The sequence below is a fragment of the Acanthopagrus latus genome, chromosome 11 (assembly GCF_904848185.1).
Source record: "Acanthopagrus latus isolate v.2019 chromosome 11, fAcaLat1.1, whole genome shotgun sequence".
In the NCBI taxonomy this organism is placed as follows: Eukaryota; Metazoa; Chordata; class Actinopteri; order Spariformes; family Sparidae; genus Acanthopagrus; species Acanthopagrus latus.
In genome coordinates, this window is record NC_051049.1 from 6801848 (window position 1) to 6826536 (window position 24689).

A 24689-nucleotide genomic window follows, 5' to 3' on the forward strand; every position below is an offset into this window, starting at 1 on the left:
CGCTTCTCGGATTCCGTAGAAGGCGGGTCGTTCGCCGGCAAGTTGTTTGATTGACAGTCCGTTGGACCTATAGAAACCTGAGATTGACGGAAGTGCTGTTAGGATGCATCGGTGCTAATAGTCAAGGTAGGTTGAGAAGTAGTTTATCTCGTTACTAGGCAGCGATAACGGTGCTGGTTTAGTAAGCACTCATGGGAAATATCCTGTGCATAAAATAACGGTTATTTTAATTTATTAAGCAAATTCACTGGTTTTAATAAAGACTATGCCACAACAACAGTGGACATAGTCGGGTCGCTTTTTTCATTAGTTTGCTAAGTTAACGCACTGAAGGGAAAACTATCACCGCCACCCTGGCCTCCCCAAGGTAACTTAACGTTAGCTGCTCTCTGTCTTCGTTTAAGTTGTTCCTTCGATAAGTTATGCCCTTTTTCTTCTTTAGCTATCTAAGCTAACTTTAGCTCAATAATACCTCTGTTCCCATCTTAGTGAGATTCGAGAAAGGCTGCGAACGAAGCACCGAGCTCTGCGGGACACTCTGGGAAAAAATAAAGATGAGGACGATGTTCAGGTAAAAGCTGTTCGACTTATATCTTAAATTACTGCAACTGAGAATATACATAATATCTCCCGTTGTGTCTGTGGACTGACAATAACCCTGTACAAGAGCCCTGCTCGACTTTAACAAGACTCGACATGACTTTGAGGGCGGCCCTCAAAGCGAGAGACACACAGGGACGGATACAAGAGCTGCTAACGCTTTAGTAAATCTAACTATACTCGACAGGCTCTGGTTCCGTCTACCAAACTGAGTAAGGGGAGACTACAAACGTCTATGAAGGTCGGTGTGTGTGTGTTCCGTAGCTTAACCTGTAGGCTGTAGTTGCCCACCTGTGTGTTCTGCTGCTGGCTGCTCAACAACAGTGCTCCCTCTCTCTCTCCCTTCTGCACGTGAACCCATTTTTTTTTCCAGCTGAGCTAAATAGCCGTGTGGACAGAAGTACAGTTCTCATGTGCATGTTTGAAGTTGCTGCTTTTCTTAACTGGATGCTTGTGTCACACCAGGAACAACAAAGCAGCGATGAAGACCCGGGTGAGACACTTAAACGCACCTTAAAGGCTCAGCTGCAAAGGCGGAAGAAACGGGTACACCTCCCTCTCACACCCTCAGCTCTCATTCTTTAAAGGGGCATTATGAATCTAAGTTTAAACCATTAAATTACAACCAGTTGTAGGAAACAACAGGTTTGATGTTGGGTCAGAGACATCTGTGCATTGTGGTACAGAGATGTCTTCAGACGTTAGCATGCTAATCAGCAACCCCTTAGCTGCATTTTACCACAAATGGTGATAGCGCCATTACAAAAACCAAAACATTAACACTCCCCTGATGCTCCTAGCCTGGGCAGATCCAGCTAGTAGGAGCACTAGCCTCATGGCTAATTTAGTTAACTAGTTACTCTGGCCATGATGCTGCCCTCTGTTTATTTGGAGTATAAATTTGAAGTGCCCACTGCTCACATACTGTACCTTTAATCCAGTGAATAACTTTCATAGGACCCACTTAGAAGTATAGTATACATCATTCTTTCATCTCTTGGTATACATCAGGTGCTTGAACGGTCTTCAGCCCAAGGGACCCAGGTTGATGATGATGATGATGATGATGATGTGGAGGAGATCTCCACCGTTCAGCAGCGCAGTGAAGATGAAGGTCCATCTGAAAAGGCAGCCGACCCCGAGGGTTTGTCAAGACCTCCCACTGGTTCGCTGAGAGGTTGCTGTCCATGTTTTTTTAAAAATCTTCCTCCTCTCTGTTGATGCTTTTTTGCTGTTCCCCGCTGAGCAAAAACATATCCAACAAACATCAATTCAACGTCTTTGTAGAAAAGACGTCCAGTGGAGGGCCAGTATGAACATTTTTGTGACGTCTTCTAAACGTTCTCTTTTGATGTCCAAATGACATCCACACAGGGTTCAGAATTTAAGTTTTTAGAATGTAATTTCTTACACAATTTCAACTTTAGCTAAGAAACTTATTGTGGTTCAGAATGAAAGTTCATATGACGGCCACATCTTACGCCATCTAGCAAAAGCTACAGGGTGGATTTGAACCTTAACCTCAGTAGTCTGCATGAGGCATGCTCTTAACTTGGTGATCTATCCATCATGTTTATTAAAAACTATGTTTTTGTCATCCAGCATAGGTAGGTTGTCCGACGATGTCACTTGGACATCAGTGGTGAATGTTGAACAGACGTCTCAAAAAGACATGGCAAAAACATATTTTACCTTGCAGTGTAAGAATGTTTTAGCACAGAAATGTTTTTAAATACTTTCCAAAGTGACCAAAACATTGTAGAGTAAAACCGTACAACACCTACTATAGCTATAAAAATGAAGACTTAGAATTGTGTTAATCTGGAAATACTGAATAACAGAAAATGAAAGGCTGAGTAAAACATGTAATTATTGTTCCATTATATGCTTTGTCTGGTAGGTCTCTCCTCCAGAGTTCAGCATACCGCTGACTCTCAGCATTTAGACGACTTTGTGACACGCCGCCTGGAGGAGAAACGGAGAGCAGCCAGAGTAATCCTAACTCTTTTTTTTTTTCCTTTTAAACAAACTAGCCTGTGTTTGATTGAGATTTGGAAAGATATCAGATTCCAAAACCACCTCTTTTGCAAACATTTGCTTTTGCAAATTAGTATTAAAATGTGGCTTCCTGTGTTCCAGGCTAAAGTTGAGAATGCTCAGCCGCAGGAGGTCTCTCCTGAGCCAGCCAGTCGCCTCCAGAGTCTCAGAGACAGAGACACTGTGACGAGGTTTGACCGAGCGGTGAGCATTCTTCCTCAGTTGTCAGCCATGATTGTACCCATATAGTAAGCAGTGGAGGTTTAACTCCCAGTGTTTTTCAGGTTGATCCAGAAAGAGCTGGAAGACAGGATGTCCCCCCAACCCTCAGCACCAGGGTCAAGTTCCGAGAAGTAGCAAGACGAGTATGACTGGAAACAGAATTGCAATAATTTTAAGAACAAATGCTTTGTGTTTTACAATTCATGTGTTCTTTGCATACTCAGGCATCAAAAGGTGTACCCACTGCAGAGGAGGCATACAATTTCTTTACATTCAACTTTGAGCCTGATCCACAAGAGGAGACGGAGAAGATTAGCAGGAAAAGAAAAAAACAGAAAAAAGCAGCCGAGGACGGAGATGAAGAAGACGATGATGAGCAGGAAGATGCTGAAGTGGATGAAGCTGATCAGGATGAACATGAAGACCAGGTAAAGTCATAAGAAATGATATGGTATGTATTATGACTGACTGACTGCAGTGGCATTAAACAGTCTTTACTGTCACTGTAGAGTGAAGACGCCCCTCTAGTACGAGATGAGGAGGGGGATTTGTTCGTCATTGAACAATCGTCCCAGGACTTTCTGGAAGTGAAGAAGGCGGAGTATGTTGGGTACAGAAAAAGTATTCAGCAGGAAAGTGAGCTTCTCTTCACACCAAGTTTTCGAACAGGTATTCCGTCATTTGCAAAAGTACTTGATTCACATACACACCTTCAGCTACTGTGATGTTATCTTTAATATTTTGTCCAGAATATCAACTGTCTTTAATTCATCACAACAGTCCCAACCTCCATTAAACTGCCCGAAAACATGAAGCCTCGTTTCCTGGAGGACGAGGGTCTTTATGCAGGGGAGAGGCCTTCTGTATCTCTGACCAATGAGAACATTCTGGAGAACCGCATTCTGAAAACAGAGGAGGTAATGTCAAACAACATGCCAGATTATTCAGCAGCGTCACCTGCACTGACTTTATTCTGAAATCTTTCAACATGTATCTTTTTAACAATGATTTATTTAGGGAAAGAAGTGGTTTGGAGATGACGGCAGGATCATGGCTCTGCCTGACCCCATAAAGGAATCATCCACCAGACCCCCTCTGTTCCAGATGGAGGAGGACATGGACCCTGCACTGCACACTGTGTACAGGAAGGTCAGACACGCACCCGCTTTGACTCTCACTTCGATCACTCTATTCATTTGCCACATCTGAAGCAGCGTGCACGTTTGTGCACTGAAAGTGTTACGGCTCCCTCAGACTTGAGTGTTCTCTCACCGTTCTGCCATTTTGAAAAAAAGCAAAAGGGCAGTTTGGCATTTGGTACAAAGGAACAGAAAGGGAGGAGGCGTTTGTTATCAGGAAACAGAAAATAGGTAGAGGCTGACACTTCAGTGCACAGTACAGCTACATCAAAACTCCAGCTGGTGATTGTGGGCAGTGTGAAGTCACCTTTTGAAATTGAATTTGAGCTTTTAATGGATTTTTTTTTCTAACTGTCTATTTTTAGCTTCAAACAAGAATGTTGTGTTTAAAAACGTTGGTCTGTCCCAATACCCATAGTAGTGTCCATACAATTGCAGATAGTAGGGCAGTCGGAAATATCAATACACATATAATGCACATATTTCCTAACACTACTTGTACTTCGGAACAGTGGTCAGAGCTAATTGAATGCCACAATTCACCACAGTCTACTGCGTTGCGCCAGTTTAGTAGTGCAGTTGTTGGTGGTAATGCACCTGAACATAATCAGCAGACATAATGTCCACAGTAGGGATTTTCCCTACAAATAATTCACTGACTATGTTTCAACATAAATTTGAACTTGGACAAGTTGACCAGTCTGAAATTAAGAAAACTCTACAAAATAGTCAGAAACGAGCACAATTAAATCAAAAGGTTAAACATTGATTATAGCAATGTTGCATATATTACAAAGGCCATTTGGAACTGTTTATGTTGAACCAAATTGTGTTTTAGATGCTGCTGCAATGTGTGGCACTTTGACAATGGCATTTTCATTGGGTGAATGCAATTGTGTGGCAAACGAAGGCAAGATCTCTGTTGGTTAACAATAATTCCAGCAGCTGAAAAAACTTAATTGGCACAGATGTTGCTGGCAGACAGAAATAAGGATTTGCAAGTGGGCATAGTTTTGGAAAGTGTTCTGACTTCCCATACTATCACACAAGTGGATCTTCTTTTGGTGGGTTACACAATTCCATCCAGTAGCGCTCCAGTTCATCTGGATCCACATAAAATGATAAGAAGTTTAACTGAATCTGTGAATGATCTGTTTTAGGTAAATATGTGATACTGCATGGAAAATGTTTTACCTGTGTAGTGTGGAAATGGAACCGCCTCATTAATTCACAGCAGAAGCAGCTCATTCTGGACTTTATTCACACTCCTAAATGTATTCATCTCAAATTGTGCGAGGATGTGACTGACCATGGAGGCAAAATGAAATAAATATCTAAACGTGAAAATAAAAACTGACAATGCACGTTACACAGATCCAAAACAGTGTTCAGAAATGCTTCACTGGTTGGGAGTGCCTGAGTGTGCAGCAAGTGTGTATTCAACTAGTGTCATCAAAGAAGGTTTTCTGTTCACACATCTTTTCTTTTTTTTTTAATACTGGAGACACAGCTGCTGTATGTGATCATTTAGAAAACAGAGCGCCCATTGTAGTTTCACTGGGTGGTCATGATTCATTGTTGTCACGCATAACTTCTATTAACAACATTCCCCTCGTGCTGCTGTCAATCTTGCCAACTATTTCATCCTCACACACATACTTGTGTGACACAGTTGTGTGATTATTATTTTTTCCGAGCATTGCATGATGGATGATGTTGTTCTATCCTCCAGGCAGTCAAATCCAAGTATGCTTATCTGTATATCGCTGGTTCAGCTGACCCTGAAGGAGACTACCAGCTCGATGTTGACGTCTCTGGGCTGATCTTCTCCCATCATCCACTCTTCAGTCGCGAACACGTCCTGGGGGCTCGTTTAGCCCAGTTGTATGATCAGTACCTCACCAGGCAGCACAATAATCTGACAGGACACCTCACTGACAAGGTAAGCTTCAGCATCGTATTGTTAAACATTCCTGAATACATAACAAAATGAAGTATAAGTAAAACTTAATATCTGGTGTGTTTCTTGTTTCCTGTGTGTGCACTAGTTGAACGGATCCCGGATCGCACTGCGGAATATGCTCAACGTCCATGGCGGGCAGAGCCTCACTCCAGTCATGCAGCAGAGGATATCTGAGTACAGTCTGGAGGTTCGGTGAGTACCCAAGATCACGTTCCATCCAAGTCCCGCTCAGTCTACAAACAGGGACCCTTTAGCACCATAACTTTACACGCTGTGTTTTTCCTCTGAATATCACAGGAACACTCGGCAGCTGCGAGACAGTGAGCAGGAGAAAGACCGGACCCTGCTGAAGAACATAGTTAAAGTGTGGAAGGAGCTCAAGGCCCAGAGAGACCTTCAGAAGTACACCAACACGCCCTTTAAGCTCTACCTCAGGAGGTAATCGGCCCCTCTTTGTAATAACACATTTACTGGTGGTGCAGAAATGTGTTTCAAGAGGAACACATTTACATGTGTAACTCTACCCCACCTGCATGTAATATCTTTATTGCTTTTAGTTTTAACAACAACAAACACATTTTTAAGGAGACAAAAGATCACCTTAGAAAACACACTAAACAAGAGTTCACACATGACTGCAGAACAAATAAAAAAAATTACGAAAGAAAAAGGAAATAGATAAAATTTCAACAAAATAATAATTACATTTAAAAAAATATATTATTAATTTAAAAGTCATGAAATGGTCATGAATTACAAAAACTACAATAAAAAACACAAACATGTAAACTAAAGAAAAAGAAAAATATTACAAAACATGTACTTTTTTTACTACTAGCAAATGCCTGCTAGTTGTGTGAAGGTATTTTGTCCAACATATTGTTTTCCCCATTGTCATTAATCCACAATTCTTTTTTACAATCTTACTCCAGAGAGAACGTGGACCACGCCTCGGATGAGCGAGAGTACGAAGATGAGATCTTGGCAGAGGTCGTGGAACTGGAGGCAGAGAGCGAAGAGGACTACCAGAGAAAGCTGGCAGAGTACAAGAAACAGCTGGAAGAGTGGAAACTCTGGAGGAGGAAACAGGTACCTGCCAGAGCTACACTGATAAATCAGCAGATTTATGATAATAAGCTGTTGGGAAACTATGCCCAGCTAGGTTTAGAAATTGTGTCACCATTACAAAGTTCTTCCACTAGACAGCATTCACAAGTTGTTTTTTTCAACTGAAAGATGTTCTGCTCAGTCTGAATCTTGGTCAAATCGAAGGGATCTGTTTTCAGATCTGTTAAATAGAATCATCTCATCTTCATCTCATGAAGAATAGTAGATAAATTAAGTTCAAATTCTGACTTGAATTAAGAACAGCCTTGCCCCTTATATCTTGTATTTATTGTTTTCAGAAAGCCAAAAAGAAGAAGAAAAAAAAGAAGAGGAAAGGCCAGGCACAGGACGACACAGAAGAGGAAGACGAAGACCAGGAGGCGAGTGAATCAGAAGGTCCTGCTGAAGAAGGTCCCCCAAAGCCTGAGCCTCCAGAGAAGCCAGATTTTGATTCTATAGAGCAGCAGGTCAGAGAGAAAGCCTCCAGGATACGCAGGAAACCTGGAGAGGCCATCTTGATTCCTGAGCTGTCTGCATCTGGAAACATCACCGCCAGTGAACTCTGCCCCAGGTAAGAGATGAAAATATGAAAATTTGAGATTTTGCATCGAATCACAGACTTTAGTAATTAGGCTGAAATACAGAAAATAAATCTATTTATCTCACGTTCTGGCAGGTTGTTTACTTGTTTAACACTGAGACCGAAATGAAACAACTCATAAAGATAGACTGCATGTCTGCTTTGGTACTTTTTCCTCATGTATGTTTGCTCCTTGTTTTCAGGCCTGAAACAGCTCGAAGAGAGGATGTCACAAGGCGCTCTCTTTTCATCAAGATCCTATACAACGACAAAGAAGTTTCGAGAACGGACAGCCGCTCCTTAAACTCTGATTTCAGAGTTCACTTTGGTCAGATCTTCAATCTCAAGATAGTTAACTGTCCACAGAGCATCAGTCTGCAGGTACAGTACAGAGACATTTGTCATGCTGTTACTAACCCACAGTTTGATAGATTACTACCTTTTCCTCATTTCTGCCTCTTGTTTGTGTGTTTGTGTGTGCGGGCAGGTGTTTGAGGAGATTGGCTCATCATGCTCCCTCCTGGCTCAAGTGTATATTCCGGTGCCAGAGCCGTCAGTTTTGACGGGTACCGGCACTCTGGAGGAATTTGAGTTCAGCAGCAACCAGAGAGTGATGTACGACCACGATGGTGTAGGAAGTGGTAAACACCTTAATTTGATCTGAAACACTGTCAGCCGCAAATGTTTTCCAACTCCAGGGATGACGTTTATATTTGAATGTGATTCATAGCCCTCACATTTGTCGGACAGGCACCTGTCATTTCAGTCTCTGTCCTTCTCTTTGTGTGACTCGTCAGACGTGCCTCTCTCCTTTGAGGCTGATGGCAGTAACAAACAGACCCTGTTGACCTCTGGGAAGCTGTCTTGCTGTGTTTCTTGGGGGATCGGGGAGGATGACGTACCACTTGCCCCTCCTGTGTCTCAACAACCAGGCGGCTTACCCAGGTGAAATTGCTCAAAGGATATGTACTGGTGGTTTTGCATGTTCACTTGTCTCATAAACAACATGTTCTCTATGATATACATCACTGCTGATCATTTTTTAAAGAATACCACACATTTTGGAACTGATTCTCCAAACGTACAGGCAGCATGTGGTTTCAGTTTATATCAGCATGATATGATCGTATAAATTTTATGATAGTATAAACTGGGCAAGTTGCTCATATTTTAAGGTTGTTTAGTATAGGTAGTCAATCATTTTAAGTTTTATTTTTTGCTTCAAAGGCTTTGCAGCAGGGGGGGCTTTGAAAAGTATTCACTTGGTATGTGCTGGATTAAATGCAGAGTACCCGTTTCACGATGTTGGACATTGTGTGATATGTGATCAAATAAAGATTTTACTGTCTTCTTCTGACAAGCTCCTACGCTCTCTATTAGCGGAGAAGAGAGAGGCGCTCAGGAACATGCATTAAGTCACATCCTTTGGACTGTCACAGAAAATCCAACTCGAGTTGTTGAAAGAAGGAAATCCACAGTCTAGCAGCATTAAACAACTCAAATTGTCCACAGACTTGTAAAAATGACTGAAAGAGACAGAGAAGGTCTCACATCTGTGATCTTAATCATGTGCAAATCCATCGTGTCTGTAAAAAGAAAGAAGCAGAGCACAATGCCAAACACAGAGGTCCTGTGATAATATGAGTACAAAGTGGCATGTTAGTGATTTGGGGCTGTATTTCTGTCTAAACTGCAGCTTTCTGTCATCACTGAAAAATTCATCTAATTACTATAATATGTTGAACAGCAGTCATCAGCTGTGCCGTGAGATCAGCTGTATTGACGTTGACAGAGAATATGAGGAGCAACGAAAGGATATTTTCAAATACAGCCACAACAAGTATTTTATTTGATCTTATGAGTTGCAAATGTGAATTGTATATGCTTGTAGTTCAAAGTTCTACTCACTGTCTTTGTGTTTTTAGTGGCTTGGACCGTCTTGATGCCGTCACATATATCGGGGCATCTGGACTCTATGACATGAAAAAAATTGGAGAGTGGGCAACACAGTCGCGGCTGGACCCCAACGACCCCAAAAATGGCGCCATCATGCAGCTGCTGAAAGTGGGTATCAGAATACGGCACTGTGCATGAGCAAGCAATGTCAGCAATCTGGGAATGAAAACATGGCGTCTGTCTTTGTACCTGTGGTTCCTCAGCTGGCCAGTAGCGGAGAGGTAACGGCTCCCGAGTACTTCCGTCTAGAGCAGCTGCAGGAGGAGTTCAACTTTGTGACCGATGAAGAGCTGGAGAGGTCCAAAAGATTCCGCCTGCTCAGGCTCAGGAACCAGGAAGTGGCCGAGTTTCGGAATTACAAGTGTGTTCCCGCTCTGGAGAGGGAGGTCACTGATAAGGTGTTCCAGGTCAGTCTTCCAAATATTTATTATATCCCAGAATATCCTGGATAAGGCAGAATTGAGATGTATGATGTATATCTTTTTTTTTCTCTTTTGGTTGAAAATGTTTTCAGGAATATGAGAGGAGGCTGAAAGAAGGAGAGGAAATCGACACCCGAGACCACCTGGATCCACAGCGAGCCCGCAAAGCCAAACAACACCAGAAGGTGAGTAACCAGTGTGATGTAAACATGTTTGTGTCGCACCAGTTTTTAAGGTGAACGGCGCCAAGCGTGAACAATGTTGTTTTCCCACAGATCCGAGAAGCAGTCCTCAACAGGTTTATTCTTGCCAAGCATCACTTCCTTCTGTCTGACTTGGTGATAGAAGAGGAGATACCAAGCATCGGGTAAATATTCCTCAGATTTATCAACTGACTACATATTCTGTCAAACTTTTAACTCCCGTCTTTCGCAACTGACATTCTTTCATGTTTTTGTTCTGCTTTTTAACATGATATTTATTTTTCCTGCCATTTAAAAAAGAAAAGGGTAATTCAAGCATGTAAACAAAGTTCTTATTCCCTTATCATAATTGATCATCTCGTAAACTTGTTCCTTTTGTCAAAACAAATTGAAGTATCGCAAAGAGAGCCTGAATTCCCCAAGTTATAAAGGAACGGTTAGATAACTTGGATTACTTTGCACTGTGGGACCATCAGCCAAATCAGCCAATCAGAGAGAGTGACAGGGTCGATATAAATCACAGGCTGATGTCAGGACGTTTGTTGGACCGGCGTGGCTTCAGCCTGTTTGATCTCAAGCTCAACATAACATTCCCCTGGCTGAGTAATACTCTCCTCTGGAACTGTCCTAGTGCAGGTTTCACAACATGTGGACACAATAACAGAAAATTGTGTGATGGCCTGTGCGCTGATTTATACACAGTGATGTATCTCAACGCCAATCACACTGCTGGGTGTCACTTTGCAAATTTTTGTTCGTTATTGAAAGTGCGTGTTATAATCTTTTCTGTTCCATTTTTCTGTTATTCCTCTGCTTTGCATTTTTAACAGTGGTGCAGGTCCGGGGTATGTGCTTAGAGTTTCTTTTATTTTTTTCCCCACCCTCTGTGTCCATGTTCCCCCATACTGTTTGAACCCTGAGTACCAGCGCAGTAGTAGTGACCATTATCGTGTCGTATTCAGTGCTTTTAGGATTTTGCAGAGATTTTTTTGGGTGTTGCTGTTTTTTTGTGATTTTGCTCTTCTAATATTTTTTATTAGGTAGTAATTAATAATGTTGTCAATGTGTTGACTTATTATAGTAATTTCATATATTTACACACAGGAAAAATGTGAGTTATTTATCTAGGTTTGCTTGCTATAATAATGAAAAGCAGCTGACAGACTGTGTGTACAAGTGTAACAAAACAGTATGTGTTTGTCCTGATTTCACTTCAGCTATGGCAACACATACCTTAACACTTGGCGAGGCACCATTGGACTTGTGCAGTTTTGCCTGTAATATGCTGGTATGTTTCCTTTGTTCAAACAAGTGAAACAATCCTCTTCTTGGCTGCACTCGGGGCCACAATGGAATCCTGCATATTTGTAGTAGTAGTGCACAGTAAATACATAATAAGAAGCTCAATATGAACAACTCTCATCTTGGTTGTCTCATTTCTAAACAGCTTTTAGTTGCTTACTTTCTTACTGTTGCCATAAAAGAACATGAAAAAAGATGTTGAGGCCCCAAATTATTATTATTATTATTATTATTATTATTATTATTATTATTATTATTATTATTATTATTATTATTATTATTATTATTATTATCATAAATTTGCAAACACCTGGAGGGACTGAGTACTATTGGTGGTAAAAATCCTATCCCACCATGTGAACAAAGAACATTTTTCTTAATCTCTCAGTAGATTAAGTTAGACTTTCCTGGAGGTTGCTTAGTGGATGATAACAGCTGCTTGTTGTGACACTCAGGATTCTGGGACTAAACCTTTTCAAGCTGGCTGAACCAAAACGACCGCTGAAACCTCAGAGGAAAGAAAGGAAGAAGGTGACGGCTCAGAATCTGTCCAACGGCGACATCAAGCTGCTCGTCAACATTATCCGGGCGTATGATGTCCCCGTTCGCAGGCCCCAGAGCAAGTGAGTGTCATTTTTTTTCCTTTGTTTTTTTGAAGAGAATAGAAATCCTCTTTTGACGTCAGAAATGGGAATGAAGAATCCTCATAGATAATGTGTCGATGGGTTTTCATTTCAGTAGACCAGGACAGTCTTCTCAGACGGCCATCCAGGGCAGTGATTGGCTTATCAGCCAGGTAAAATACACCTAAATAAAACTGTTCTTTACAGCTGATTGTTTGCAACATTTATTTCATATCCTGTGTGTGTTTGTTACTTGTGCAATGTAGGTACAAGTGAGGCCCTTTGTTGAGGTTTCCTTCCAGCGCACAGTGCTTCAAACCACCACAGCTGAAGGACCGAACCCCTCCTGGAACGAGGAGCTACAGCTGCCATTTAGGTGAAAAATGTGGAATTTATTTATTTATTTTTTAATTTATTTATTTTTTCAATTAATTAGTTTTACTTGTAACAGAGTGTGTCTACACTGTTGTATTGCTCCTTTGTGGTTCATTTTACAAGTCAGATATCACTAACAAATGAAATCTCTCTGCAGTGCGCCAAATGGCGACTACAGCACTGCGAGTTTGCAGTCAGTCAAAGATGAAGTCTTCATCAACATATTTGATGAGGTGGTTTATGAAACTGGAGTGGTGAGTAAAACCGTGATTGAATCAGATTCTGTTCCTCGAGTTGTTCTTTGCTTCAGAGTTGAACCTTTTGCTCCTCAGACCGACAAAGACAAAGGGAGGTCGATACACACCCGGGTGGAGAAGCACTGGCTGGGCTCTGTCAAGATTCCTTTCAGCACCATTTACTCTCAGTCCAGGGTGAGACTCTTTGTTGTTGTGTATTTTTTACAACTCACACTTATTACAATGTCTTCCTAATCTTCTAACTAATGTTTTATTCTATTTTTTTGACACTATCGGATAGATTGATGGAACATTCAAGGTGAACACACCGGCAGTGTTGCTGGGCTACAGCAAGGAGCGCAGCCACGGCACTAATGGTGGTTATGATACGTTGCGGAGCCTGAGCGAGGGAGCGTTCATCACACTCTTCATCACCATTGAACCTCAGCTGGTGCCCGGAGAGACGATCAGGGAGAAGGTAAGTTGTATTTAAGTGACAAACTGGAGGATGGATCCCGTCTGCTTTGTTAGTACCCAGCCTGCATCACTGTGTGCCAGTTTGTTTTAGTGTGTGTGTGTGTGTGTGTGTGTTGCATACATTTCATTTAAGATTAATGTTAATATTCCTTCACATATGTTCACTTTCAATCATTTTCACAAAAGGAAATATGTTAGTTGTTTGTGCTCGGTGGTCGTGCATCATTGTGGTAATTTGTTCCTTTATTTCTCATCCTTTTGTGTCACTTGTATGCTTATGCGTCTGCTGCATGTGCTAGATAAAGGAAGTGAAGGTAACACTCGTCCTTTTTTTTTTCCTAGTTCACCACATCACTGTTGAAGCATATAAATTCATTTACACAGTGCTGCTGACCTGTATTGCTCTGCTGTAACCTTTGACCTTTCCATACAGTTTGATAGCCAAGAGGATGAGCATCTGCTTCAGGCTGCAGAGAGATTCGAGAGGGACGCAGCTCGGGCTTACCCGGACCGACCCTGCATCACCACAGTCATAGATCTCAACGGGAAGACGGTGTTCATCACACGTTACATTAAACCGCTCAGTCCACCGCAGGAGTTACTGGACGCATTCCCCGAAAACTCGCAGGAGGCCACGGTAATCGCTTGATTGAAGTGAATGCATTTAGAGGCTGCTCAATCACCACTATCTTCCTCTGCAGTAACGGTTTAACAGACTGACTCCATCTTTACGCAGGCTCTGGTCGCCCGGTTCGTCTCGCTCATCCCTTCTCTGCCAGACAGGGTTTCATTTTCTGGCACCTGTGACCTGTGGAGCACCTGTGCAGTGAGTGGATCCTCTGTGACTTGATTGCTAGAGCAGCCAGAATGACCATCTTACTGTACTTTGTGTTTCCTCTTCTTGTTTTTAGGAATTTCTCACCCTCCTAGCAGGGGATGAAGAAGAGCATGCTGTACTTTTGTGCAACTACTTCCTGTCTATGGGCAAAAAAGCCTGGCTTATAATTGGCACTGCTATTCCAGAGGTGTGTTTAAAAAAAAATAAAAAGATCCAAAATAAATGAAATCTGATTTCTCTCTGCAGCAGCCCTGAGCTTTTTGACTTCTTCCTCAGGGACCCACAGCCTACGTGCTGACATATGAGCAGAGCCGCTACCTGATCTGGAATCCCAGCAGTGGTCAGTACTACGGACAGTATGACACCTTCTGCCCCCTGCAGAGAGTTGGTTCCCTGGTCAACGCTGACAATGTGAGTGAAAAGATGGTAACACCATCCACCCTGAGTGATCCAGTCACAGGTGGACAGCTGTAATTCTGTCAAATCACAGGTGGCATTGAGAGAAATTACTTAGAATTTGCTGTAGCCATTTAAAAAATTTCTCTTCACTCAGGATGGATAATAATAGCAGCTTATATGACATTAGTTCACCAGCTCATGATGTGGCATTTCATCTTTCATTTTTTAATGTTACAGCAGATTATTGAATTCAGATTTTTTCTTTTTTTCTTTTTACACAGGTGTGGCTCAACATTCAAGAATATACGTCACCAATGACAATAAATTTTGACGTCTCAAAAGCCAATATGTGGAAGCCGTTTTTCTCCCGATCATTCACTCACCCCGGGCTGTCAAGTGTGCAAGTGAGTGTTCAAGGTTTCTGTTTAATCCTGTTGAATGCTCACTTGTAATTTTTTACAATTCTTATTTTCAATTTTCTTTTCTTCAGCCGGAGCAGCTGTCATACAAGCGTGCAGACAAAGCAGCCGCAGCAGACCTTCAGGACAGGCAAGTTACCACTGAGTCGTGCTGATTTGTTGGGCAGCAGCTCCACGCAAGACAAAACCCATTTACTGTCCCATCTCGCCCTCCACAGCATTGAGAAGATCCTGAAGGAGAAGATCATGGAGTGGCGGCCTCGTCACCCAACCCGCTGGAACCGCTACTGCACCAGTACCCTGAAACAGTTCCTGCCCAAACTGGAGCTGAGCGGTGGGCAGGACATGGCTGAGGGGCATCGCCATGAGCTGCAGAGCCTGCTGGGAGACCACAGGGTGAGACTTGAAGTGGGAGTGCCTGTAAATATATTCCCTGGAGTGAGCCACCAAGTGATGATGTCAGTGTATTATTTTGACAATGTCAGAGAGAAGAAAGCACTGTAAATTACAACTGACAGGCCTTTTTTTTTCTTTTTTTAGATTTCAGGATTCCCCCTGCATCTGCCTTTCTCTGAGATTGGGCCCATCATTGAGGCGGTGCACAGCACTGGAGTTCACAACATTCAGGGATCAAATGTGGAGTTTGCCCTGGCTGTGTATGTGCATCCCTACCCTAATCATGTCCTGTCTGTGTGGGTGTACCTGGCCTCACTGGTGCGCACGTGAGACAAGAGGTATCACTCTGAACCACATGTGCTTCTGTATAGAAATCACTTTAGCTTTATTTAAGCCAATGATTGTAATTTCACTGCTCGCACTATGTTTGCACAGTATTAAATGGATTTTATAATATAGATATTTTAATAATACTCAGGTACCAGTCTTGTAAATCAAATCCATCACAAAATAATAACTTTGCATTGAATCGCTTCTTCTGAGTGTGATCATGTTCAGTTGCTCTTGATGCTGATAGAAAATAGCCTTTTTTGAGGCTGTAGTTTGTGTTGCTGTTGTATTGGACACTATTAAAATGTATTTCCATTATTTTATGTATCTATTATGACATATGGAGGGGCAGAATAGTAGCAAACTAAAGAAATGCCTTAACAACATTACCAAAAGCAACCATACGTATATAAATACCTGATAGCTCAGCACACTTGAGCTCGCATTTTTGTATGTTTTTTTTTTTCTTAAAAAAAAAAACAAAAAAGGTGCAATGTGTGAGAATTGGCCACCTGACCTCAGTTAGCCGGGCAGCTAGCAGGCGTATGAGCTCACTCTGCCTGGATGTGGCAGGTGTTTGGTTTTTTTTTTGACACTCACTTCAGGGTAAAAAAAAAACAAAAACAAAAAAAACATAAAAAATGTGGCTACCTGGTTAGGATGCTAACTTAAACAGATATCTTTGCAACACAATACATCTTTCACATAGTACCAAATTTCTTCAGGTTTTGTTTTGAACTACCATTCTCACATATGGCACCTTTTAATGAGTTCAGACAAATTAAATACAACTTTTTCAGCTTTTCAGTTTCTGCTTTGCTTCATTATGTTCACAAAATAATTAAGAACGACCCAACAACAGAGCTCTGAACCCCAAGATACTTTTATTGTTCTGTTAATTAATTGAACATCTCCAATCGAACTCCTCATGCAAGACTTTTGAACGAGCAAAGAAAGCCTGCTGCAGAATGATTACAGATGAAGTACAATCTACTGAAAGCTGACCGAGTAGTAGTCAACAGTAGTCAGTAGTCAACTCCTCCCAGTCTGAAGTTATTCATCTAATTTCCCTCTCAGCTTCTAATTATACTCTCTTGTTGTGTTTAACAAATTAAAATCCCTCTTACATGAACAGAACATTGGTCCATTTGTTCGCCCACAGCATTGGAGTGCATAAGAAGAAAAATAAAAAGCACAACGCCTTTTTTGGTGGCTATGAACATCTGGTATCACAAAATGGTTAAGACTACGCTGCAGCATTATGTTTTATACCCTATGTCTGTTCATCTTTCGCTGATGTCTCAGTAACTTAACGGTAGCTGTGCCGGCATCAACAGTGAACTAGAGAACACAGGGGTTTTCAAACAGTCCTCCATGTACAGTGGGATTATATGTTAATATGTGCTGACTCGTAACTGTCAACAACATGGCAGCCAACTGCAACAGTCAGCTACAATCTAAGAGGAGGCAGCGATCAGTTCACTTCTTAAATTTGCCATATCACGCTTTCAAACAAATTACACTTAAGGTGAAATAAGAAGACATCACTTTTGTCAGTAAGTCTACACTGTGTTGATTATAAAACAGCTCAACTAAACCAAGCAGGGGGAGGAGAAGAATCAGTTTAGTTTTATTGACAAAAAGAAACTGGGTTTTTAACTACAGAAAACACAAAGTACTTGGTGTTTATGCTTCTCTCGTTTCTTTAAAATTTCTCAAATCCAAGAAAGGACCCAGGATGTACATTTTCAGACACTTCAAATCCATTATCACCTCTTTTAGCTTTTCCTTATCTAAAAGATTATTTCCATTTAATATAGATGGAAAACGGAAATAACGGGAGCAAAATTACAGTTTCATCCAGAAACAATTTTATAAGTGACACAAAATACAGCAACCGGTATTTCCAGGATAAAGTGCAATAAAAAGGAGACGTGACATTTTAGGGAGAGTTGGTTGCTTGGCAGGATCACTCTCCAGAGCGACAGCAGGCCCTGAAACCACACTGTAGGTTCTGGCATCCGCTGGCCGTGTCTGCGTGGGGACCTGGGGACAAACACCAAACGGGGGTCATCCTCTGAGCTGCATGCAGTAGGACAAGTAACGTACACACTCTACATCAGTACTTAAAAATGAGTTATCACATTAATTTAAAAGAATGAATACTGAAGGCATCATACTGGCTACTGTAATGCCTACTTACCTTTCACCTCAGTAGCACCTATTACTTACACTGGGACACATGCTATGCACGTGGGGTTAGTAATGTTGTAATGTAACAGTTGCCACACATTGCAATAAATTTCAACATTCACGGTGACATATTCACACAGAGTTTAAATGGGCAATTTGAAAGAAACGGCCAGAATTTCAAAACAGCAGCAGAACGATAGGGGGCGGCATAACCACTACACTCTCTGCTGTAGCATCTAGCTGCTGTTGGCAAGTAGCTCAGTTAGCAGTGGAGCTGAACAGAACTATTAGCTGATGGTGTTCTGCCTAAACTGCAACCTCAGATGAGGAGATTTACCACGACTGATGGAACTTCGCTCATCTGGCCTCAGCTGCCTCCCACTTAACACAGCTGGACACCAGACTGGGACTAAAGGCAGTTTTCTGACGGGATACAACACAGAGGTGATTTTCTGACCAAGAATTTGACTTGGGGGACAGAGAGAGGTACCTCATGGTACAAAGTGGTATTGCGTGACAGGATGGGCCGGGGCTAGCAGTGAGCGAGCTAACATCGGTAGGCATTTTTGTAACACAGTACACAGACGCCTTTAACGTAACATCTTCACTGTTGTTTGTTTGGTCACACTGTGTTGATTTTTGAACGATTTTAACTCATCTGACCATATCTTACATATTTACCATAACACAGCCTTTCACTAAAGTGCTTCACAAGATCATCAGTGTGTACAAATGTGTTTCAAAGGAAAAAAGGACCCCCAACAGTTTCCCTTGGGAGTGTTACCGTTGATGTTGTCGCAGTAATAGAAGTGCTCATCATTGAGCGAAGGACAGGCTGACACCAGCTCCTGCAGCCCCACCTCGGTGATGAAGAGGCAGCCAGACAGGTTGAGATGCTCCAGGAGAGGAAGCCCGCCGCGCTGCGACAGAGCCCTGCAACACACACAGTGCAGCTTCATTACAGGTGCAGCAATATCGTGATGAACACTGATAATCCAGTCTTCCCTTAAAAAGAACCATGATGTTGACTAAAGCTAGTGTCATGTAATTTAATAATCAGCATTTCTACTTTGCCAGTGTTTTAACACTACCCCTCAGACTGGATCAGACCCAAACTGTGTACGTGGGAAAAGGCTGCAGGGTCACAAATGACACCACCCACATGTTATTACACCATCTTCTGTTTTCAGCTTGCACTGACAAAACTACATTTGCCGCTGACCACTAAATACTGTTATGAAACAGTTGCGGTATCCATTGAAGACGACTCCCTCGTCTCACTGCATCACAGCAGTTTCTGAAGGTACAAACCCGTCAAATTAATCTAAACCCAGACTTGTAGGTGAAATGATACTATTTAAAGTGTTACATAGGGGAATTTGTGTTGGTTTAATTACAGCTATGCATGATCTTTACCTCAAGCCCAAATCTGTGACTTGGTAACATCCAGAGAGGCTGAGAAATCTCAGTGAGCGTTTAGCCTCTGAATGGTCAGTCCTGTTTTCATGGCCCACACACTGCAGGCCCCTAGATGAGGAGCATTTAGTCCGAAATTCTGCAGTGCTGCTTCTGGTGGGGCCTGACTCGCACTGGGGCCCAGTAAAAGTCCTGAGGGCCGTGTCACTAGTGCAGCAGGTGGAGTGACCACAAAACATTTCCCCAGACATGGCATACTGCTGATGCAAGTAGGAGGCTTTGGAACCAGTCCTGTGCCCACGCCTCCTGCTCCTCCTGCAGCAGCACGAGCCTCCCACAAGCTGTGCCTCTACAAAGCTCTCTGCTTCAGGGAGAGGCAGCCCATCACGACGGCTCCACTCTGCTGCATCTTCAATATCAGCGAGGTCTGAGGTGTCCAGGACCCACACTCGTGTGGGGGTGCAAGCAGCGCCCCAACGCCCAGTCCCTTGTTTGAAAATCATGGCCTGCTGCTTCCGCCCCACTGGATGTAGGCTTCTCTCATCCATAAGCGTGATGGGTATTGGAGAACTTTTGAGGAGCTTGGCTCGTCGGTCTGAGCGTTTGTCGAAGCAGGTGGAAGACGTGAGGTCACCCAGGCCGACGGACAGTTTCTTCAGGGTGTGATCAGTAATCTTCTCACAACCCGAGAAATCCAGGTGCTCCAGAGACAGACAGGCTCCGAGAGAGGACCAGCTGAAAGTGGGAGGAGAGCAAGAACACAGTGAGGAGGACTGAGATAGAAAAAAAGTGACCTGGGTCAGCCAGGTTTACCCGGGACATAGACTTGTCAATGTGCTCATATCAGCATGAGGACACACCTTGCCCACCAGCTGTGCCAGTAAGCGGGGGGCACAGCAGTACTACCTTAAAAGTTCATGTCAAGTTTGCTTACATGGCAGCTAAATTGGTCTGTGGAAAAAAACATAATTCAGATGTCTGGAGACAATGACACTGAGCTAGCAGGGGAACTTTGTGTTTATTGGAAATCACTAATCTATTGAGAGCATTCAAGTTAGCTCAAGGCCGACTCGATAAGGACTAGAAATTGTCTCTGTTGCTAGGTTGTTACTATGGGTCGGCCTATTATTAGTAAACAATGCTCTCTTACAGAGGAATCTGGTGTGACAGTGTTTTCTAGTCATAAGTCAGACCCCATGTACTGTCTTTCAATTACATATTATTACAACATTATTTTGTTGGTAACTGCTTTACCATTTGGCCTGACGATGACGACTTAAGACTGTGGCACTTGCACAAGCTCTCATGTAATATTGCTTGAGTGACTTAGTGGTATTTTTAATGTCTTTTATTATTTACCTGTCAAATGCAAAATCTGTAACATCAGTCTGGGTCAGGTCCAGGTGAGTGATATTGGGGCAGAAACTGAGGATCTGGCGTACCTGAGAAGAGGACAAAAGCATAACAGTTGAGACTTGATACAATCTTCATTTGTGCAGTTCCAGAGTCAAATTAAAGATTTTCTGCTGCATACCATTTTACTTGAGACAGTAGAACTGTACGCCAGAACAATGGACTTGACAGATGGCCCGACGACTGGCAAGAGGTTCTGGATGATCCCATTCAGAAGCCTCTTCTCTCGCTTAGCAGTGCTAATTGCCAGGGAGCCCTGTGTATGGCCCGACATATCTAAAGAGACACCAACAACACAATTACTCAATTTTGAGACAGAACTCATTTTAATCATCACCACTAGGCACAGAAAGCCACTTTACAGTTTTTATGCCAGAGTGCAGCCTGAGATCACACAGTGCAAACTCTGTGTCCCATAAAAGGTTATTTAAGGCGATAAAGGTTTTACCACAAGAGCATGTGAGTGAATGTGGAGTGCCATGCCACAAGATCTTTGGCACATTTTTTTAGATTATATAATCTTTTTTTTAAAATTGCCCTTTAACTTGACAGCCAAAGCAAAATATCAGAAATGTGCCTTTTGATACTGTTTGATTGTTAATGAAGACTTGATTTTGTAGACTATATCTGCTCATTTTTTTAGTTTTATTATGATTATAGACACCTTTCTGTTAGCTTCTTGCTGAAATGATCATGCATACTATCTCACTAGCTGAGACATGCACATTGCTACAGACCAAACCTCACCAGACTCATCAACATCAGCGTCCTCGTCCCATTCCTGATAGGCTCGACCCTCATTCTGCCGACTCTTCACCCAGTCCTCGTCTGGGTCCTGGTCCAGATCTCCAGGGGGACCACTATAATAATCACCTACATCAGAGACACAAAATCATAAATGAACAGTGCCCCACCACTTCATAGTTAAAATAATGGAATTCAGTCTTTTGTCCTTATCCCAGGGAAAGTCTAACAAAGTAAACAATACTTTATTCCTTCAGGTAATCACTGGCTGTCAGCAGCGTACCTCTGGCCCAGCGCACAGGGTAGAGGTGCCTCCACAAAGAGCCGGTCTTGGCCAGCTCTGACCACGAGCTGCACACTTGACTACAGCGACACAGATCATCAGGGCCCAAATAGAGGAACAGCCTCAGCAAGATTTCTGTAGGAAGCTGAGAGATGTGGGTTGAAGAATTGCCGTTCTTTTCCAGTTCTGAGGAAGAGGACAAAAACAGCTTTGACTCAAATGTCAAAATAATTAAAATGTACCTTTTACAAATGCCATGACAAATAATTACATAGACCTTCTTTACAAAAGACATTTTGTCACTTCACAGTAGGAAAGTGATGACTGAGTTCCATATAGCTGCCTCAGTGTCAACGTCCTGTTATTTTGCATGCTGACTCACAGTCTTAGTCATAGCAAGGCTTTCCTCTTAAAGAGGCCTTCTGCACACAAACGCCTTGGGAGAACTAGTCATTCGGCTGCAACCAATTCAAACTCTGATGATAGTCCTTAAGGTTCACATATGCCACAACCTCACTTCAGGTATGTGAAACATGAAGAGTTGCTTCAAATTTGTTATGATTGTTGGCTTGTTTCATAATAATATTTAGTGTTCTAGCATTATACTCACCATAATCTGTCTTCTCGTGATCAGCGTATTTAAAGGCCTTCTGCAGCTCCTCTGCCTGGCTCCACAAAGTGAAGCCCTTCAGCACCTCAGCGGCACAGTCCCACTGCTGTTGGCTACAGTGCTGTGCTATCACCTGTTTCTTGATGTCCTTGAGCTCCTCATAGGTGAAGTACTGCATGAGCATAGGCTGAAACACCTGCAACGAATCTCCTTTAGTTTATAAACAGCTTGCAATAGTGCAATTCACTGGGGTGTTAAGAAAAACATTTTAATTATGTTCCGTCGATTCCTTCCTGACGACAATTTAGTCTTACCGATTCTTTGGGGAACCAATTAAATTCTCTAAAATTAAATCAAATTAATAAGGTGCTTACAGTACATAGACACTAAAAAGATATCTGAACATCATATACCTCTTCTTCTTCCTTCATGTGGGGCAGAAAATCCTGGGTGAAAGCTTCTAGTCTCTCCTTCAGCTGCTGGGCATAGTTAAGCTGCTCATATTCACTCTAAAAACAAATAAGAAAAGATAAATTCCTTACAATCCACAAAATCCATTTTGGTCTGGTCATAACTAATAAAGTAAAAATGCAGTCACATGTTTATATATATATTTTTTTAAGAAGCTAGATTAGATTACTTATAACCTTCTCTGATCTAATATCCTGCACAGTCTTGTCAACAATTAAGGAAAATACAATGTTCTCCAACTATGTAAAATATCTCATCATGTCATCAAATATCTCATTTTGTGTTTCTCACAAGAAGCATCTTCACCCTGGATCTCGATCCAAAGCAACACAATGTTCATTTCCGTTTTACAAACTGGCCGCAGAGCAGAAGCGGAGATTTACACAATTGCATCATTCTGCTCATTTTTGGGTCTGCCCGTGGCTTGAGAGAGAACAATAACTCTTCTCTTTTGTTAAGCAGATCCCCAAAACAACCCTGCCCTTATTACACTATTCAGCCCACTTCTTTCTGCAACCAGCCTTATAAAATCTTAAGTTGTTACCCCACTAAATATGACAAAAACTTAAGCTAAATTTATGATGATACATAAATTATAGCCTGTCTTAATAATTAACGTGTACATGAAATGTAGCATTTGATGTAGTTGGTATTGCAATCCCGTGTGGCTAAAATGATAGTTATTTTATTGATAGAGTGTTATGTGTGCCCTACCACTGAGCATCAAGCATCAGCTGAGCTTTGCAGAAGTAGTAAAGTTTCCCTCTAATAAATGCCTGGGTGTAAATGGTGAGTGCAATGCAAAGCGATGTCACGACCATAAACTACATTCTGAAACATCAGTGCATGCTTACCTTGACGTTGTGCAGCCCCTTTTCAAAGAGGGATAACATCTCTGAGAGCTTGTTGTCGGAGTGCACGTTGTACACCGTGCAGCAGCGCTGTTGCAGCAGGCCGATAATGTACTCATTCTCTATTTGTTCGTGCATCTTGAATTCCTTGAAGGTGGCGCAAAGTGACTGAAGAAACGAGCGGAAATCATTGTTGTTGGAGAAGTTGGTTTTTGACAACTGTGGAAGAAAAAAAAATGAAAGGAAACGCGTATTTATCAGCCAGGTGTGTTCACACTGAGAACCATGTCATAAACATGCTCACAAGCACGTTTGGTGACACCATTGCATCACAATAACTCGTATACGTGACCCAACACAGGTGCTGCGGCACGACACAGTGTAAACTCCAGACAGCTGGCATTACAGCAGTACACTCTGTAACTTACATTAGCACACCCACCGTGCATTAGCTAATGTTGCTAACAGAGCTTGTCTGACAGGTGCTGGTAGCTAGGAAACATTCAATAGTACACACAGTTTGTGGAAACATTAGTAACTGCGTTGTGATACTTAAAGCACGTTGCATAACAAGCTGCATTGTAAGTAACGTCAAGTTGAGCTAGCTAGCTACACCAGTTAGCAAGCCTTGTTTACTGGAAGTTTATTAAGAGCAACCCAACAGATTGGTTCACACAGCTGGCTAAGTAAATATCCATATATAACGCTAAATTCACGTCCATAAGCCGCTCTGCGGAGCTAACATCCCGGTCTAATGGTGAGACAATCATCGGACAGCTCAGCTGCCTCGACAGACTGAACCCTGACTGCTAAGGCAACAAGCTAGCTGCCGTGCTAGCTGGCGTTCACTCGTCCGTTGGCCTCACGCCGTTGTCAATTCCTTTGTCAAACTCAAAATTAACAACCGACATTTAATCACACTCACCTTTTCGCAATATAGGCCCACCAGCTGCTTCATTCGCCAGTGTGGGACAGTAAAAACATCCACCTCGTCCGGAAAAAGAGCCATCTTCACACACTGGAGCTCAGTGCGTCATCTGAACAGACGGTGATACAATCAAAATGGGAGGCGTGGCCGGGCGAG

General features: G+C 42.3%; 2 protein-coding genes across 6 annotated transcripts; one reads left to right on the plus strand and one right to left on the minus strand.

The window, feature by feature from the left end:
- Positions 1–126: 126 nt before the first annotated feature.
- cc2d2a (coiled-coil and C2 domain containing 2A) lies at positions 127–18585 on the plus strand. 5 transcript variants are annotated; one of them, XM_037114444.1, is made up of 40 exons: positions 127–367; positions 490–571; positions 788–841; positions 1066–1146; positions 1612–1777; positions 2501–2592; positions 2740–2841; positions 2922–3002; positions 3084–3287; positions 3369–3528; positions 3640–3776; positions 3877–4008; positions 5731–5940; positions 6047–6153; positions 6259–6399; positions 6894–7050; positions 7368–7639; positions 7852–8029; positions 8136–8289; positions 8446–8593; positions 9574–9712; positions 9808–10011; positions 10119–10211; positions 10302–10393; positions 11987–12154; positions 12270–12327; positions 12421–12530; positions 12687–12783; positions 12862–12960; positions 13067–13243; positions 13542–13556; positions 13676–13879; positions 13979–14068; positions 14154–14267; positions 14357–14491; positions 14761–14883; positions 14970–15028; positions 15117–15294; positions 15439–15632; positions 18563–18585. In XM_037114444.1, exons 3-39 carry the CDS (start codon positions 836–838, stop codon positions 15622–15624), a joined length of 4869 nt encoding a protein of 1622 aa, XP_036970339.1. In that variant the 5' UTR covers positions 127–367; positions 490–571; positions 788–835; the 3' UTR covers positions 15625–15632; positions 18563–18585. The 5 variants fall into 5 exon arrangements, with proteins under 5 accessions (XP_036970339.1, XP_036970340.1, XP_036970343.1 ...); XM_037114445.1 differs by lacking the exon at positions 18563–18585 and having other exon boundaries at positions 12273–12327; positions 15439–16111; XM_037114448.1 differs by lacking the exon at positions 18563–18585 and having other exon boundaries at positions 1612–1744; positions 15439–16111.
- On the minus strand, positions 16490–24689 carry fbxl5 (F-box and leucine-rich repeat protein 5). The gene is made up of 11 exons (XM_037114449.1): positions 24531–24689; positions 23609–23824; positions 22697–22792; positions 22284–22479; positions 21674–21859; positions 21394–21519; positions 20768–20922; positions 20593–20675; positions 19234–19968; positions 18602–18750; positions 16490–17670 (listed from the first exon to the last, which is right to left on the minus strand). Exons 1-11 carry the CDS (start codon positions 24612–24614, stop codon positions 17594–17596), a joined length of 2103 nt encoding a protein of 700 aa, XP_036970344.1. The 5' UTR covers positions 24615–24689; the 3' UTR covers positions 16490–17593.

Bases quoted from the DNA above. Each gene is read 5' to 3' on its own strand.
- cc2d2a (XM_037114444.1), top strand. The intron at 1,147-1,611 runs GTACACCTCCCT...GGTATACATCAG, and splicing joins TGCAAAGGCGGAAGAAACGG to GTGCTTGAACGGTCTTCAGC. The intron at 3,777-3,876 runs GTAATGTCAAAC...TGATTTATTTAG, and splicing joins GCATTCTGAAAACAGAGGAG to GGAAAGAAGTGGTTTGGAGA.
- fbxl5 (XM_037114449.1), bottom strand. From the start codon at position 24,614: ATGGCTCTTTTTCCGGACGAGGTGGATGTTTTTACTGTCCCACACTGG. The intron at 21,520-21,673 runs GTACGCTGCTGA...TCTCTGATGTAG, and splicing joins CCCTGTGCGCTGGGCCAGAG to GTGATTATTATAGTGGTCCC. The intron at 20,676-20,767 runs GTATGCAGCAGA...TCCTCTTCTCAG, and splicing joins CTACTGTCTCAAGTAAAATG to GTACGCCAGATCCTCAGTTT.